At 54.5% G+C, this 13,505-nt stretch overlaps 1 protein-coding gene across 1 annotated transcript in view; it reads right to left on the reverse strand.

The window, feature by feature from the left end:
- The window catches only part of RBM19 (RNA binding motif protein 19), a 103,291-nt gene that overhangs the window by 70,849 nt on the left and 18,937 nt on the right, over positions 1 to 13,505 (reverse strand). Inside the window, 3 exon segments of the mRNA XM_006903652.1 lie at positions 925 to 1,103; positions 10,900 to 11,032; positions 11,231 to 11,283. Coding sequence (XP_006903714.1) covers positions 925 to 1,103; positions 10,900 to 11,032; positions 11,231 to 11,283 — 365 coding nt within the window.

The following is a 13,505-nucleotide window of genomic DNA, read 5'->3' on the forward strand; positions in this document are numbered from 1 at the left end:
TTCTCCTCTCCCCCTGCCCCTTCTCCTCTCCCCCTGCCCCATCTCCTCTCCCCCTGCCCCTTCTCCTCTCCCCCTGCCCCATCCCCAGCATGCCTGTCTGGGTTGCTGTTTTCAGCACCTCGGACAGGGCCGGGGGTGGGGTGGGATGGGTTCCTAATGAAGATGCCATCCGCCCGGACAGCAGCACACAGAGCAGCAGTAGGCATGCACAGTGCTGTTCCACGCCGGCTACTGTCACTGTGGTTTGCTCCCACCCAGACGATTCCCACTCCTGGTGACCCTGTGAGGGTAGAGTACAGTTGTGCCCCCTGGGGTTTTGGAGGCTGTGATGGTGCAGTAAAACAGGTCGCCGGGCATTCTCCTGAGGCACCTTTGGGCGGATCTGAACCGCCAAGTTTTCGGCTAGCAGTGGAGCATTTAACGTCTGCGCCACCCTCTTAGATGTCAAACGCTTTACGGTGCGTCGGGAAAGGACCAGCTCAGGGTTACGATGTTCACAAGGACTGAAGCTGGGACCTGAGACCGGGCAGTGTGACCCTGAGCCACAGAGCTGGACCCTCAACGAGAGGGATGGCACAGTGGCTGTGACACGGGCTCACTCAGGAGGATGGGGCAGCGCCGGGCAGTGTCTCCTGTGGTATGAAGACTCGCAGTAGGTCAGACTCAACAGTATCTAACAAGAACATTAGCTGCAGCTTTTTCTAGTTTCCTGTGCTTCCCAAAACGTGCTCCTTTACACCCCCTCAAGAGTATGGGGTGGCCCCCGCCCCAGTCTTCTTATCCTGCACTCGAGCCTGTGGCTGCGGGGCAGGCCCAGCCGAGACAGTGTGGCTTACATGTGATCAGTCACCTGTACAAGGGAATTGACGGAGGGAATGTGGGGGTTCCGTCCCCCAGCCCCAGCCCTCCCTCCCAGTCACTCACTTCCTTCAACGTCGCCTCTGTCGTGTCGAAGTTGAGGTTTTTAATAAACAGGGTACACCCCGGAAGGCTCTCCTCCTCCTCCTCCTCGTCTTCCTCCTCTTCTTCCATCTTTGCCACTGACGAATCATCTGCTGCTCCTTCTGCTGGCTTTTTACCTTCTGGGGTCTCGCTGTCTGATACTAAGGACACCCCCCCAGAGAAGAGATCCATTAAATGATGTCTGGTTCACAACAACGGACTCAAATGTACGGTGATGATGAAGGTGTAGGTCTGAGGGCTGTTTGGTCCTGCTGTAGGGAACACACTGAACAACCGAACAACCAACCAACCAACCAACCAACCAGGCCCCTCGGCCCCAGGGCCTGACGCACAGAGTCGGCTGGAGGAGGGAGTTCCACCTGCTCCCCAGGCAGATCGGAGAGGGCTCTGCAGTTAGTAACCTGTGCTGGTGTTCAAGAAGTTTGGGGAAAGAGAGTGCTTAAGCAAGACAAACAGACAGGCTGTTCATCTACTTTTTTTTTAAATTTATTATTATTTTTGTGTGTGTACCATCAAACCAGATCTGACTGGTACAGGAGGAGATTGTCCCTCCTTCTTCAGCAAAGCATCTGGTGGATTTGAACTGTGCACCTCTGGGATTGCAGTGCAGCTTCCTGCATGTGGCCACCAGAGCTCCCTAGTCTCACTCTTTTTTAAAAAGGGCAAGATTCAAAATAGACTTAAATTAACCTAAACAACAGAAACTGGACCATCGAAATAATTAACACCAGAACTGCTGCATTGAGCCGCGACTCTAATTAAATCCGCATTATTCTTCCCTGAAACAAACAAGCTCACGTTCAGTGAACTTTTAAACCAAAGAGGTTAAAATAAAACTCAAAATTACAAAACGGGACCAAGAAGTAGACCATTCCAAATATCCCTTGAATTTAAGTGACAATAAACCCAAGTCACTGATTTGATTCCAAACCACAGCGACCGGCCGGTGAAGTTTCTGAAGAGGGAAAGCCTTAAGAGCAGACAGCCCAACTTTCTCCCACCGAGCAGCTGCTGGATTCGAACTGCCAACCTTTACATGAGCAGCCCAACGTGCCATATTTCAGCTAACCCCACCAGGGCTCCTGTCAGAGAGAGTGCATCCATTAAAACTCCAAATGGGCGTTACTCGGGGGAGTATACACTTTAGAATGTGCTTTTATTTATATACAAACTGAACTCTGAATTATGCATACAAGTGAATATATGATTAAACCCCCAAACGACACAAGATTTACGCAGAAAACGTGGCAGCACCGTCAAAGGTGGAGTCCTGTGCAGCTGCTGAAAATGATGTTTCTGGAGAAAGTCTAATGAAATGGAACAAAAAATTCCAGAGGAAAAAGAATATACGGATACCAAGCAATGTGCAGTTTAATTCTCTCTGTAAACACAGTGTGTGCGCCCTTTCCTAAGCATTTCCAAAACTGTCTCCATTCAGAGGCTTCTTTACTTGGATACAAAAAGTTTCTGGAGACATTGTTTGCTTTTAAAAAAAAAAGACTGTACTATGAAGGAAGGTTGGTGGTTCAAATCCACCATCCAGTCTTTGGGAGAGAGATGGGCAGTCCCTTCATGTAAAGATTAACAGCCTTGAACGTGGGGAAGGGTTGCCATGAACGGGAACCGACCCAGCAGCAGTGGGCTTGTTTTGCAAAGGGACTTACTGTGCTTTCCACTGAGTCATTTATCCAGATGTTGTTTTGAGACATTAGTGACAGTGGCCACACTGTGACAGCACTCTTCCCACTCCCTCCTTGTGATTCCATTTCCCTTCATCCCTCCATCCGATTCCGTCCTGCCTTCTGAGCTGTCTCCCCAGTAAATACTGCCCTCACGAGTTTTGTACGCATAGAGAAACACACACGTGCATATACCATACAAGAAAAACAGCCTCTCTATATAACTTTGTACATGTCCTTCTGGTTCTTTCTGGAGAAGGGGGTAAGTGGTTGTAGCTTTCTCCAGGGAAGAACGGTTAAACACTGTCAAACATGTGGGAAACCAAGAGTTAAAGCACGAGGTTGTTAACTGGAGCCCACTAGCTGTTCTGAGAGAGCACAGTCAGCTTCGTCCACCACTCCTCCCTTTTCTGCAGGAACCATTACCACCCAAAGAAGCAGCGTCGGGGAGAAGGAGGAGCGAAGGTGGAGGTGAGGGTTATGGGGACAGTGGGGGTCGGAGACCCGGCTCCAGGTGGGGAGTAGCTGGGATGGCAGGGCCTTTGAGAAGTGGGTCTGGCTACCCTGTGAAGAGCGTGCATCTCACGCAGGGATCAGGTGCCTCGAAGGCTGGGGGCCCAGCAGCACCAGGGCCGTCTGAGAAGCCCAGCTGAAAGGCGCTCTGGTCTAGCTGGTGCACCCTTGGGTGCACACCTGTCTCACAACAGGGTCTCTGTAGCTGTGGCCATGTGCCTCAGGACACAGAAACCTGCCTCCAGAGTTGTCCTGAGTCCCGGAAAGGTGTACCTTTTCCCCTTGCAGCCTCATTGTCTGAGCATATCTGTGCCTGGGAAGGTGAGCCCTGCACTGTGAAAATGGGTGAGGGAGACAACCCACTACCCCTTCCACCTGTCACCAGGCATCATCAGCTCACCTCCAACTCCTGGCAAACCTGTGTGCGCCAGAGCAGAGATGGGCGGATCTGTGGAAGGAGATAGCCAGGCCTTTTCTCGGAGGCACCAGTGGACCTCTGAGTGTGCGAACCATGAGCTCCACGCGCCTTCAAACAGCTCAGGCATCTGTGGGAACCACAGGGACCTCTCGGGGTTCCAATGCAATCCTGTCACTCTGCCTCCAGCACCAGTGTCATTTGCCCTGTCCTCTCTGAGACAAGCTGGCGGCTCTTGGGCCCTAAATCGGCTGCAACTTCTTTGTCATAAAACCTGCCTTTCAAGCCCTTGATGGAAACACCCCAGTGGTAACACAGTCTCCTGAACATCAGCGGGACGTGTGACCGCGTGCCCGGCTCTTCTGTGGTGGTGCTGGGGACTCTCACTCCATGAGAAAAAGAGGAGATAGTGACACAAGGGCTCCTCCCACACCGCCTGGGACAACTCCCCTGATGAGGGACACCATGGTGTGGCCTTTGGAACTTTCAAAGCAAAGAAGGGTGGGCAGAGTGTTATTAACGACTGTGGACAGAAGCTTGCAAAGCAGCTGAGACGGGGTCCTGAGCAATGACTTCAGTGGAAGCAGAGGACACGACCTTCCCGGCCAAAGAGGCTTCCGCCGCACCCGCTCGCTCTGGAGTCCTGCTTCCGGAGATGGAAGGAGAACCAAGGGGACACGTGCCAATTCCCTCCGATATGTGAGGAATTTTGCAGGGTGCCGTCAATACACCAGTAAGCTCATTTGACTCCTGGGCGACCTCACGAGAGAGGCCTTCACGGAGCTGCGCCTTGAAGGCTTCCAAGGGCTGCTCTGTGTGGAAGCAGAGTGCCAGGCCTTTCTCCCGAGGTACCTCTGGGTGCACAAACGGCCAACCTTTCCATTTGGAACCACCCAGGGACTCCAGTTAATGATCTGGAGCTGCTCTTTAGAGGCTCTTCAGGGTGGTGTGACACATCGTCTCACGTGTTTCGTGCACGCTGCCGGAAGGGGCTTCTCCTTGGACAAACACACACTGGGAGAGGTGGGGGGATCAGAGCCAGAGAGGAAGAGTCTCAACAAGGTGGTCTGATCAGGACAAGGGGCTGGAGTGAATCGGAGATGACGAGGGGCAGGACGGGGCTGCGTTCAGATCTGTTGCTCACAGGGTCCCTGTGAGTCACAGCTGAGCAGAGGAGACTTCACAACTTCCACCTTAGAGCCCAAAGAGGCCAGGGGGAGCGGGGGGGGCGGGGGCGGCATGGGAGGTTCAGCGAAGACTAAACCAAGCCAAGCACGTCTCCATCCAGCCGCTCCGGCTCACTGATTCTCCAGGAGCAGAACTGGCTGGCCGGGCCCGAGGCTGTCATCTCCACGGAGCAGACAGTTACGGCTTCCTTCCGTGGAACGGCTACTGGGCTGCAAGCACCCAACTTCCGTTAATACCCAAGCACTGAACCACTGCGCTACCAGGGCTCTTTCCAAAGATGAGAGACAAGGTTTTGAATGACGACAGGGCAGAGCAGGGGGCACTGTCCTCTCGGCCGTGTGGCCAGGTCCTCTCGGCCGTGTGGCCAGGCCGGCCCAGTGCGGGCAGACGCCCAGTTCTCTGCAGAGAAGCTGAACACACAGCTATATGAGAAACTTGGTTTTTAAACCTTGGTGACTATGTATCTGGACACCATGCGATGTATGGGGCGGTGGGCAACAACCACACACCTCCTCGGGCCTCTGTGTTTACAGGTTAAAGACCCTTCTCCCGTCTTCTGTCTTGGGGCTCAAACTTCGGAAGGTTCCAGAAGCAGCACAAAGACTCAACCCAGCCATGAAGTCTGGATTTTCAAGGATGGAGCTTAGCTACCACTGGCCAGTCCCCCAGGGACGGATGAAGCCCTGGCTTGGGAAGAATCGGGGGCCCAGGATGATCTGAGGGTTCTGGTTGGCTCACACTGCTATCAGTCAACCCGCATGGCTGTGAGATGACAACACACCAGGGCAGGGACAACGCACAGGGGAACATTCGGACTAGAATCAAAGATGCTCAGTGAAACTCGAACAGGCTCCCTCTTGCAGGTGGGTGTCCAGCTGCCCCAGTGACATTTACCCTGCCCTCGCCACCCTGGTCAGGGGACCCTGAGGGCGCTGGGGGCACCAGCAGGACGAGGGCATCACACTTCTGGGATCTGCTGGGAGTCTGGTGGACATGTGACCTTGAACAAGCCACTTCTTCTCATCAGAAAAGGGGACCAGGATGCCAGCGCCCTCCTACAGGTCCAGCCCGAAGCCCCTTCAACCCATGTCTGGAGCAGATCCCTAAATGGTCACTTTGTGGACAACAATCACAACAATGCCCAGCCCCGTGTCCTCTTTAAGACCGCAGAGATGTGCATCTGCTAAGCAAATGAGGTTCCTGCCTGTACCCCTTCTGTTCACACTGGCCAGCCAGGCCCGGAAGAGGAGTCCACCCCGGGGAAAGGTCGTGACTCTCTAGTCAGGCCAGAGAGCTTGACCTCTCCTGACAGGGGCCGACCGGCACCGCCTCCCACACCTGAGTCTGGGGATCCTGGTGTCACGGTTCAACTATGTCCCCCTAAACACGTGTCAGCTCGGCCAGGCCACGCTTCTCAGGGCCGAGGCAGGAAGGTAATGACGGAAGCACCTCCATGAGGTGACTGGGTGTGATGGGCTTGGATCTGAAGGGAATTAGGGGTTGGATGCAACACTCTCAACCAGGTTACGGCCCTGCTCCGCAGCCTTTAGCCCTGGGTCACCCTCCATCCGACGAAACATGGAAGGAGAGAGAAGAAAAAAAGAGAGGACTTAGTGCCCCCAGGAGAGAAGAGCAGGCGCGGAGGCATCCACTAGACCTGGGTCTGCGCTGTGAACCCGCTGGAACCAGGGGCCACACAGAGAAGGCGCCCCCTGAGCCAGCGCTTCGAGCCAGGCCGCTCGCCTCCTCAGTGCACCTCTGCGTGCGACATCCACCTGTGGCCGTTACAGGAGCAGGACAGCACACGGACACTGGGGACCACGTTCCTGTCATATCAACAAGTACGTGGCCGCCTTGGGGATTCCCCACAACTGGGTCTAGGGAGGTGTGGAGCCCAGTGCACCAAGGGGCGAGGCATTTGACAAAGGTCCTCTGTTCCAGCCCCCCCCCCCCAGGGAGGCGGGAACAGAAGGAAATGTGGTGCTGTGGAATCCACACCCATCTGTGGCAAGAGAGACATCAGGAACCAGAAAGGTGGGGCCGTAAGAGCACCAGAAAGAGAGCCGGCCTGTAAGCCTGCTGGGGCGGGGACGGGGGAGAGCGGGGGTGCGTAAAAGCAGGCTGGGTGGTTGGGGGCTGGGGCGCGGGGGAGAATGCGTGGCTCGCACAATCAAATCCAGTCACGCAGGGCCACGAGGGGCCTCATTCTAATCGGGCCCAGAACTTCCTCCCTCGCCGGCCCGTGGCGCCCCAGGCTGGCAGCGAAGACTGTTATCTGTGGTGAGCAGCTTTTCAGGACCTCCCTCCGTGTGCAGCCCTTTATCTGGAGGTGAGGGTCTTGGTTGTGGGGAGATAAAACATGCTGCCCCCCCACTTGAGATGGGTACAGAGAACCGGAGAGCGTTCCAGAAAGGAAGGAGGGGGAAGTCGCTGAGCCCACCCTCCTTTGCTTCCTTCTCCCTCATGTCCCCTCCATCCCTCCTCCCTCCCTTCCCTGCAGGATCCCCCCAGCCCTCCAGCAATGGAAGTCCTTCCAGTCCAGGGAAAGAGAGGATGTAAAGAGGGTGGGTGGGGAAGAGCAGGTGAGAGGGGCCGCCAGGGGACCACTGAGGGGGCCAGGCATGCAGGATGGGAAGAAAAGGACCACAGAGCGGACAAGGAGGCCTGGGGAGGGGGCTCCGAGACTGTTCACTGGGGGGCTCAGCACAGGGTAACAGAAATGAGCAGAATCACACAGCTGCCAGTTTTCTGCTCCGGCCAGCAGCTGCCTTTGTGCTGAATAAAACGGCGGCCCCTCCGAGAGGAAGGGACACTAAGGAAGCATTGGAGGAGAACTTGGGGGCGGGCTGGGGGCAAGGGGGTTGGGGGATGGTGGGAGCAGCTTCTTCTTTCTGCCCCCACTACTAAGTAGTTAAATGCTTAACTACTGACCCCCCAGGGGGACCACAAAGAAAGGCCTGGCAATCTATGGCCGTGGCCTTGAAAACCCAAAGAAATGCAGTTCTGCTCTGCACACACGGCCATGAGCTGGAGGAAATTTAATAGCAACTTTTAAAAAAAAAAAACAGTGATTTCCATTTCCCACCTCATTATACCCTCCCTAAAGCCTGAAGAGGTAGGTATGACCATCCCATCACCCCGCTTCAGTCTCAGTGTGAGCAGATGGGCTGCCCAGTGTGAGAAGAGCGTGGCAAGGGCTGCGTCCCTAGACGTGCACGGTTAGTTCCCCAGATGCCCTTGACCTTGCACTCTGTGAGCTACGGCACACATAGCAATCGACTTGTGAGAACGATGCCGCTCTGACCTGTGCTCTGTGGGACAGCATCCACCTGTGATGCTCCGGTGAGGCACCGTGCTGGCACCTGACGACACAGCGGCGAGCAAGGTGAGAGGGACCCGTTACAGCAACGGGCACGCTGGTGAGACGGACAGCTTTCATGATACAGATGATAAGTCTCTGAAAGAGACACAGCGCCAGGGGCCAGCAGCCCAAGCCGGCTCCTCACGGGGACACAGAGGGACAGAGAAGAACTGCCCCAGGGGGTTTCCCAGGTTCCAGAGCGCGCCGGAAGCAGAATGTTGCACCTGTTCCCCATGGAACAGCTGGTGGCTTCACACGGCGAAGCTTTCAGAGAGTGGCCAAGTGCCTAACCACTGCACCACCTGGAGCCTTTGTTTCTAGGTGCCATTGGGTCACCTGTGATGCACTGTGACCCTGAGAACGACAGACTGCCATGCTGCCCTGTCCTGTGCCAACATCACCATCCGGCCAGGCTCACGCCCACGGCTGTTACCGTCACCGTCACACTGTCTCATTGGGGGGTCGTCCCTTTCGCTGAACCTCTACTTTCCCAGCGTGACATCTTTCTCCAGGGACGGACCCCTCCTGAAAACCTGCCCAAAGTGTGGGAGGAAGTTTCACCACCTTTGCACCCATGGCGCCTCCTCATTGCACTTCCCCACAGACGGCCTCGTTTGATCTTTGGGTCAGCCACAGATGGTCCTTATTCCTTAGGGTTCTCTGCTGCTGCTGTGAACCATTGTGGCAGAACAGGCCCACAGCCGACGTTCCAGCAGCTTTTCAGAGGCAATAACTCACACGGGAGGAGGCTACCCCCCAGTGGAGCAGCTGGTGGATTCAAACCACATACCCTCGGTTGGCAGCACAACTCCTTACCAGTAGGCCACGAGAGCTCCCTTTAGGGCTCTTTGTTGTGTGATGGTGTACCACTGAGTCAGAACCAACCCATAGCTCACCCTCCAGGGGGTTTTCAGAAGCAGTTCATCACACGGGAAGAAAGTGCCCAACCTTTTCCTGCAGAGCAGCTGGTGGATTCGAAGGGCATGCCTTTGGGATTGCAGCGCAGCTTCTTGCCACCAGACAGCCAGCCAGGGCTCTTTAAGAACCCACAGACAGGAGCTTCTGTCCCTGCACCTGATACGGTTATTCAGCATCACCACTTGTGTTCTGAGGCTAAGCTGACAACTGGAAACCAACTTCCAAACACTGTTAAGCACCTCTAACTGCTGCAGTGAACATGCTGAGTTCATCAGTGAAAGTCTGGAAGGTTGAGTCATTGGGTGCCTTGGCAGAAAGGCCTGGCAATCTCCTGGTGAAAAACCAGCCGCTGGGAAACCAGTGCAGTCCTCTTCTCACGTCTCCTCAATGCAAAGGGCTCTTGTACCTTAATATCAACATTTTGTTCCCTGACTCCCCGATTTTCTTGTTTTTCCTTTTTTTTAAAAAAAATTCTTTTACAAGAACAATGGAGATGGGGTTTGGGGAGTTACTATCTGCTTTGGTTTGGGTAGGTTTTCCCCCTTTTCACCCAACTGTCTGGCTTTTCTATAACCCTGCTCCACGGACGTACAGAGCGAGGCCTCTAACCGTTCAACACTGCTCCTGCCAGCACCACGGGAATGCGCAGGGTCACTCCAGACCCACGCGCGCTGGAGACCTGCAATACTGGCTTTAAGTTTGTTAATTCTTCTTTAAGAAACTGAATAGCTGTTGAGTTTATAAACTAACCCGAGTTACAGACTAACTCAGTTGAGACAAAGTAGACGAAAGTTTTAAAATGGGGGGGAAATGACAGCCAGGATCTTTTTCAAATTTTCTTAACGATTCTCAGACAAGGACATTCTCAAGGTTCCCACACTAGTAGGTTCTTAGGTGGGGGCTACCCCACCCCCAGAGAACACCTAAGGTCACACCTGAGAGTCAAAGCGGGGCCCGGGATGCTAAATGGTTTGATGGTCTGTAATCTGCAGAGCTTATCTATCCTCCAGAACTAGGAAGAACTGTCCAGACCCAAGTGGTCAGTGGTGCTCCCCTGACCCCAACTGTGAAAGTGTAACCACGGACCCACTGCTTTCCTTTCGTGTATTTGCAGGCGCTGGGCACCAGAGGGTGCTGTGTGCGTAACACCCAAAACAGTAACAATGCCTGCTGGTCAACAAGATGCCTTCCATTTGCTCTGTTCTGAACACTTTCCAACAGCCCTGGGTCTTGTTTTTGGTAATGTTTTTAACTGTGGTTGTTGTTGTATACCTCAGAGTCAGAAACAACCCACAGTTGATCCTCTGGTGGGTTTTCAGAGGCAGTTAATCGCATGGGAGAAGACTGCTCACCCTTCTCCAATGGAGAAGCTGGTGGCCTCGAACCACATGCCTTCAGGATTGTGGCACAGCTTCCTGCCATTAAGCCACCAGAGCTTCCTGAGAGACTAATGTTATGCTGTGCTACCGAACTTTGAGGTTCCTACTTCCTCTCACCAGCTTTGGGCGTGTTAGCAGGAGGGGCCAGTCCTTGTGAAGGACTCACGCTTGGAAAAGAGATGGGGCAACAAAAGAGAGAGACCTTAGACAGGGTGGGCTGGAGCAGCGGCCGCAGAATGAGCTTAAACATGGCCACAGCTGTGAGGACGGAGCAGGGTTTCGTCCTGCTGGCCCAGAGTGAATGCGGGGAGCTGGAACCACCCCGAAGGCACCCAACAACAACAATGGAAACCCCACAAGTCTGAGACTCACTGCTGGTCGGGGAACAAGAACCTTGAGCTCAACACCTGTTGGCTGGCTCCAGGCAGCGCCTGGCCTCCTCCCCTGTGTGCCGTCCACGCCATTCTCCACCACGGCTCTTACCTGTCTCTGCACCCGCCGTGTCTGTCTCTGCAGCCTTGTCCTTGGGTTCTTTCTTCTGTGGAGCTGGGGTTGGGGCTGAGCTGGAGAAGACACCCACTGGAGCCCATTCCAGGTATAGGGGGACGTGGTGAAACTGCAGAGACAGAAGCAGAGGGGCGTGAATCCTCATCTCAGGCCCCAGAACAGCCTAGAGCTGACAAGACACGTGGCCCTACTTAACAGAGGACCCTGAGGGTCAGAGAGTACAGCTGACCACCAGCGAGACGGAACTGGAAGGAGGAAGAAGAGAACTGCCTAGAACTTTCCATGTTACTGAGTCTTGAAATCACACCTGGCCCGCTTTCTGCAGCTCAGGGTCCAGGGGCATGGCCACATCAGTCGTTACTGCACGTATAGCGGCCCCAAGGCCTCTTTGGCGTTTAACCGGAGTATGAGACAGTGAGTGAGCCGACATGGGACAAGATTCCCTGAAGAGGGTGGCTCTCCTGGAGGAATTACATGACGAAGGATCACGCCTTCTCTCTCTCCGTAATGCAGCTTTCTTTAAAAAATCCAGCTAAATGTTTTGCTGCTAGTGAAAAGGTTAGTAGCTTGAGCCCAATCAGCAGCTCCAGAGAGGAAAGGCCTGGTGACCTGTTTGTATCATGTCTGCGGCCTTGGAAAGCCCTGCGGGGTAGCTCCAGCCTGTCACACGGGGTCCACTGGGATTGGAACCAACACTTGACCATGAGCACACACACTGGCGCGCGCAAGCTTGTGTGCATGCGCAGCTTCTCTTTAAAGGATAAAAGAGATGCCGACTGCCCATGAGCACACACACCGGCGTGTGTGTGTGTGTGTGTGTGTATGTGTGTGTGCAAGCTTGTGCAGATTCTCTTTAAAGGATAAAAGAGACGCCGACAGCAGCGGCCTCCTGCGAGGCATCCGGTAGCTGTCGGGCAGGTGGAGGTAAACGTGTCAACACGCACGCTCTGTGACCCTCCCACGGTTCCGTGTCACACCCCAGCACACTCTCTAGGATGAGGTGGCAGCTCCACTTTTTGGCTGTGTGGCTTTGCAGCGGGTCAGCCCTCTCTGGGCCTCAGGATCTTCATCTGGGAGGGTGGGGCAGCAATACTGGTTAAAAAGGAAACAGAAGCAGTTTAACGTGAACAGAGATGCTGGCCAGCGAGCAGGCGCTCTCTGAGGGGGTGCCTGGGCTCACTCTGAGGACGGGGTCCCTCCTAACACAGGAGCAGATGCACAGAGGGCATCCACATCCCCCTCATGGGAGCTGGGCACCACACCTCACTCATGGCACAGAGAACTGCACTGCGATCCCGAAGGCACACGGTTTGAATCCACCCGATGCTCTGTGGGAGAAAGATGAGTAATCGCCTCCTGTGTGATTTACCGCCTCTGAAAACCTGCCAGAGGGTGAGCTATGGGTCTGTTCCAACGCCTCCCAGAGGCCTCCTGTGCCGGCTCAGGAGTGACTGGTTTGCAGAGAGCTTCCTGGGCAGGGAGACCAGCCTGGGACAATTATGGGGCTGAAGGAGGGAGATGTCACATCATTTTCCATCTGCGAGATGGGGAGGCCATAGTCCGCAAAGCACTGAAGGGCCTGACAGACTACTTTCACTGGGTCACATGTAAAAGATACATCAATGTCCTGAAAGAACCCATCTGAAAAGCGTCTCTGCAGATGCCGTTCAGCTAAAATCTCAAGACAAGCTCGTCTTACACCCAGGGACAAGCGTCCTTAGAAGAGTCAGAAAGACAAGAGGCCATGTGAAGACAGAGGCAGGGACTGGAGGGAGGCAGCCAGGAGCCAGGGAATGCACGGAGCCACCAGGAGCCAGAAGGGACAAAGGGCCCTCCGTGGAGAAGGGAGCCTGGCCCTGGCAACACTTTGATTTCAGACATGGAGCTTTCAGAAATGTGAGGAGAAAATGCTGTTCCAAATGGTCCAGGTTGTCGTGGCAACCACAGTAAATGCTAAACTACTGTTAAAAGAAAAATAACCAAACAAAACCCCCTCAAACTCCTTGTGGAGCTGGAAGTGACTCACAGCTGACCCTCCAGCAGATTCTCAGAGGCTGTAAATCTTACATGAGTGCTGACATTTATCCCTCAGAGCTGCTGGTGGATTCGAACTACACCTGTCTTTGGGTTGGCAGCACAACTCCCTACCCATTCGGCCACCAGACCTTTCTCAAAATTGCTGAAGTTTGTTCAGGAAACAGGAGCCAGGGCCCCTTGCGCAGCAGCTCTTCTGCTCCTTCCGGGGACAAGGCACCAGGAGCTCCAGCATGACGACTCACTCAGATGGACATGGGAAAGGGAGGGTGAGGGAAGCCGCAGTCAGCCCAGAAAGCCTTCCCGGAGGACGGCCTGGAGCTTCCCTCCCACAGCCCTTCCCCCAGAGGGGCACCCGGGCTGGCACGGGAACCTCAGGGCTAACAGTCATCACGACCAACCCCATTCTTCAACGAGATGGAAAAGGCAATCTCCAATTTCGTATGGAATGGGGAAAAGCCCCGAATAAGCAAAGCACTCCTTAAGAATAGAAGAACGGTAGGAGGTATCTCACTCCCTGATTTCAAATCCTACTACACTGCCGTAGT

This window comes from Elephantulus edwardii, unplaced genomic scaffold (genome assembly GCF_000299155.1).
Source record: "Elephantulus edwardii isolate Elephantulus edwardi_28Jun2011 unplaced genomic scaffold, EleEdw1.0 scaffold00304, whole genome shotgun sequence".
Classification (NCBI taxonomy): domain Eukaryota; kingdom Metazoa; phylum Chordata; class Mammalia; order Macroscelidea; family Macroscelididae; genus Elephantulus; species Elephantulus edwardii.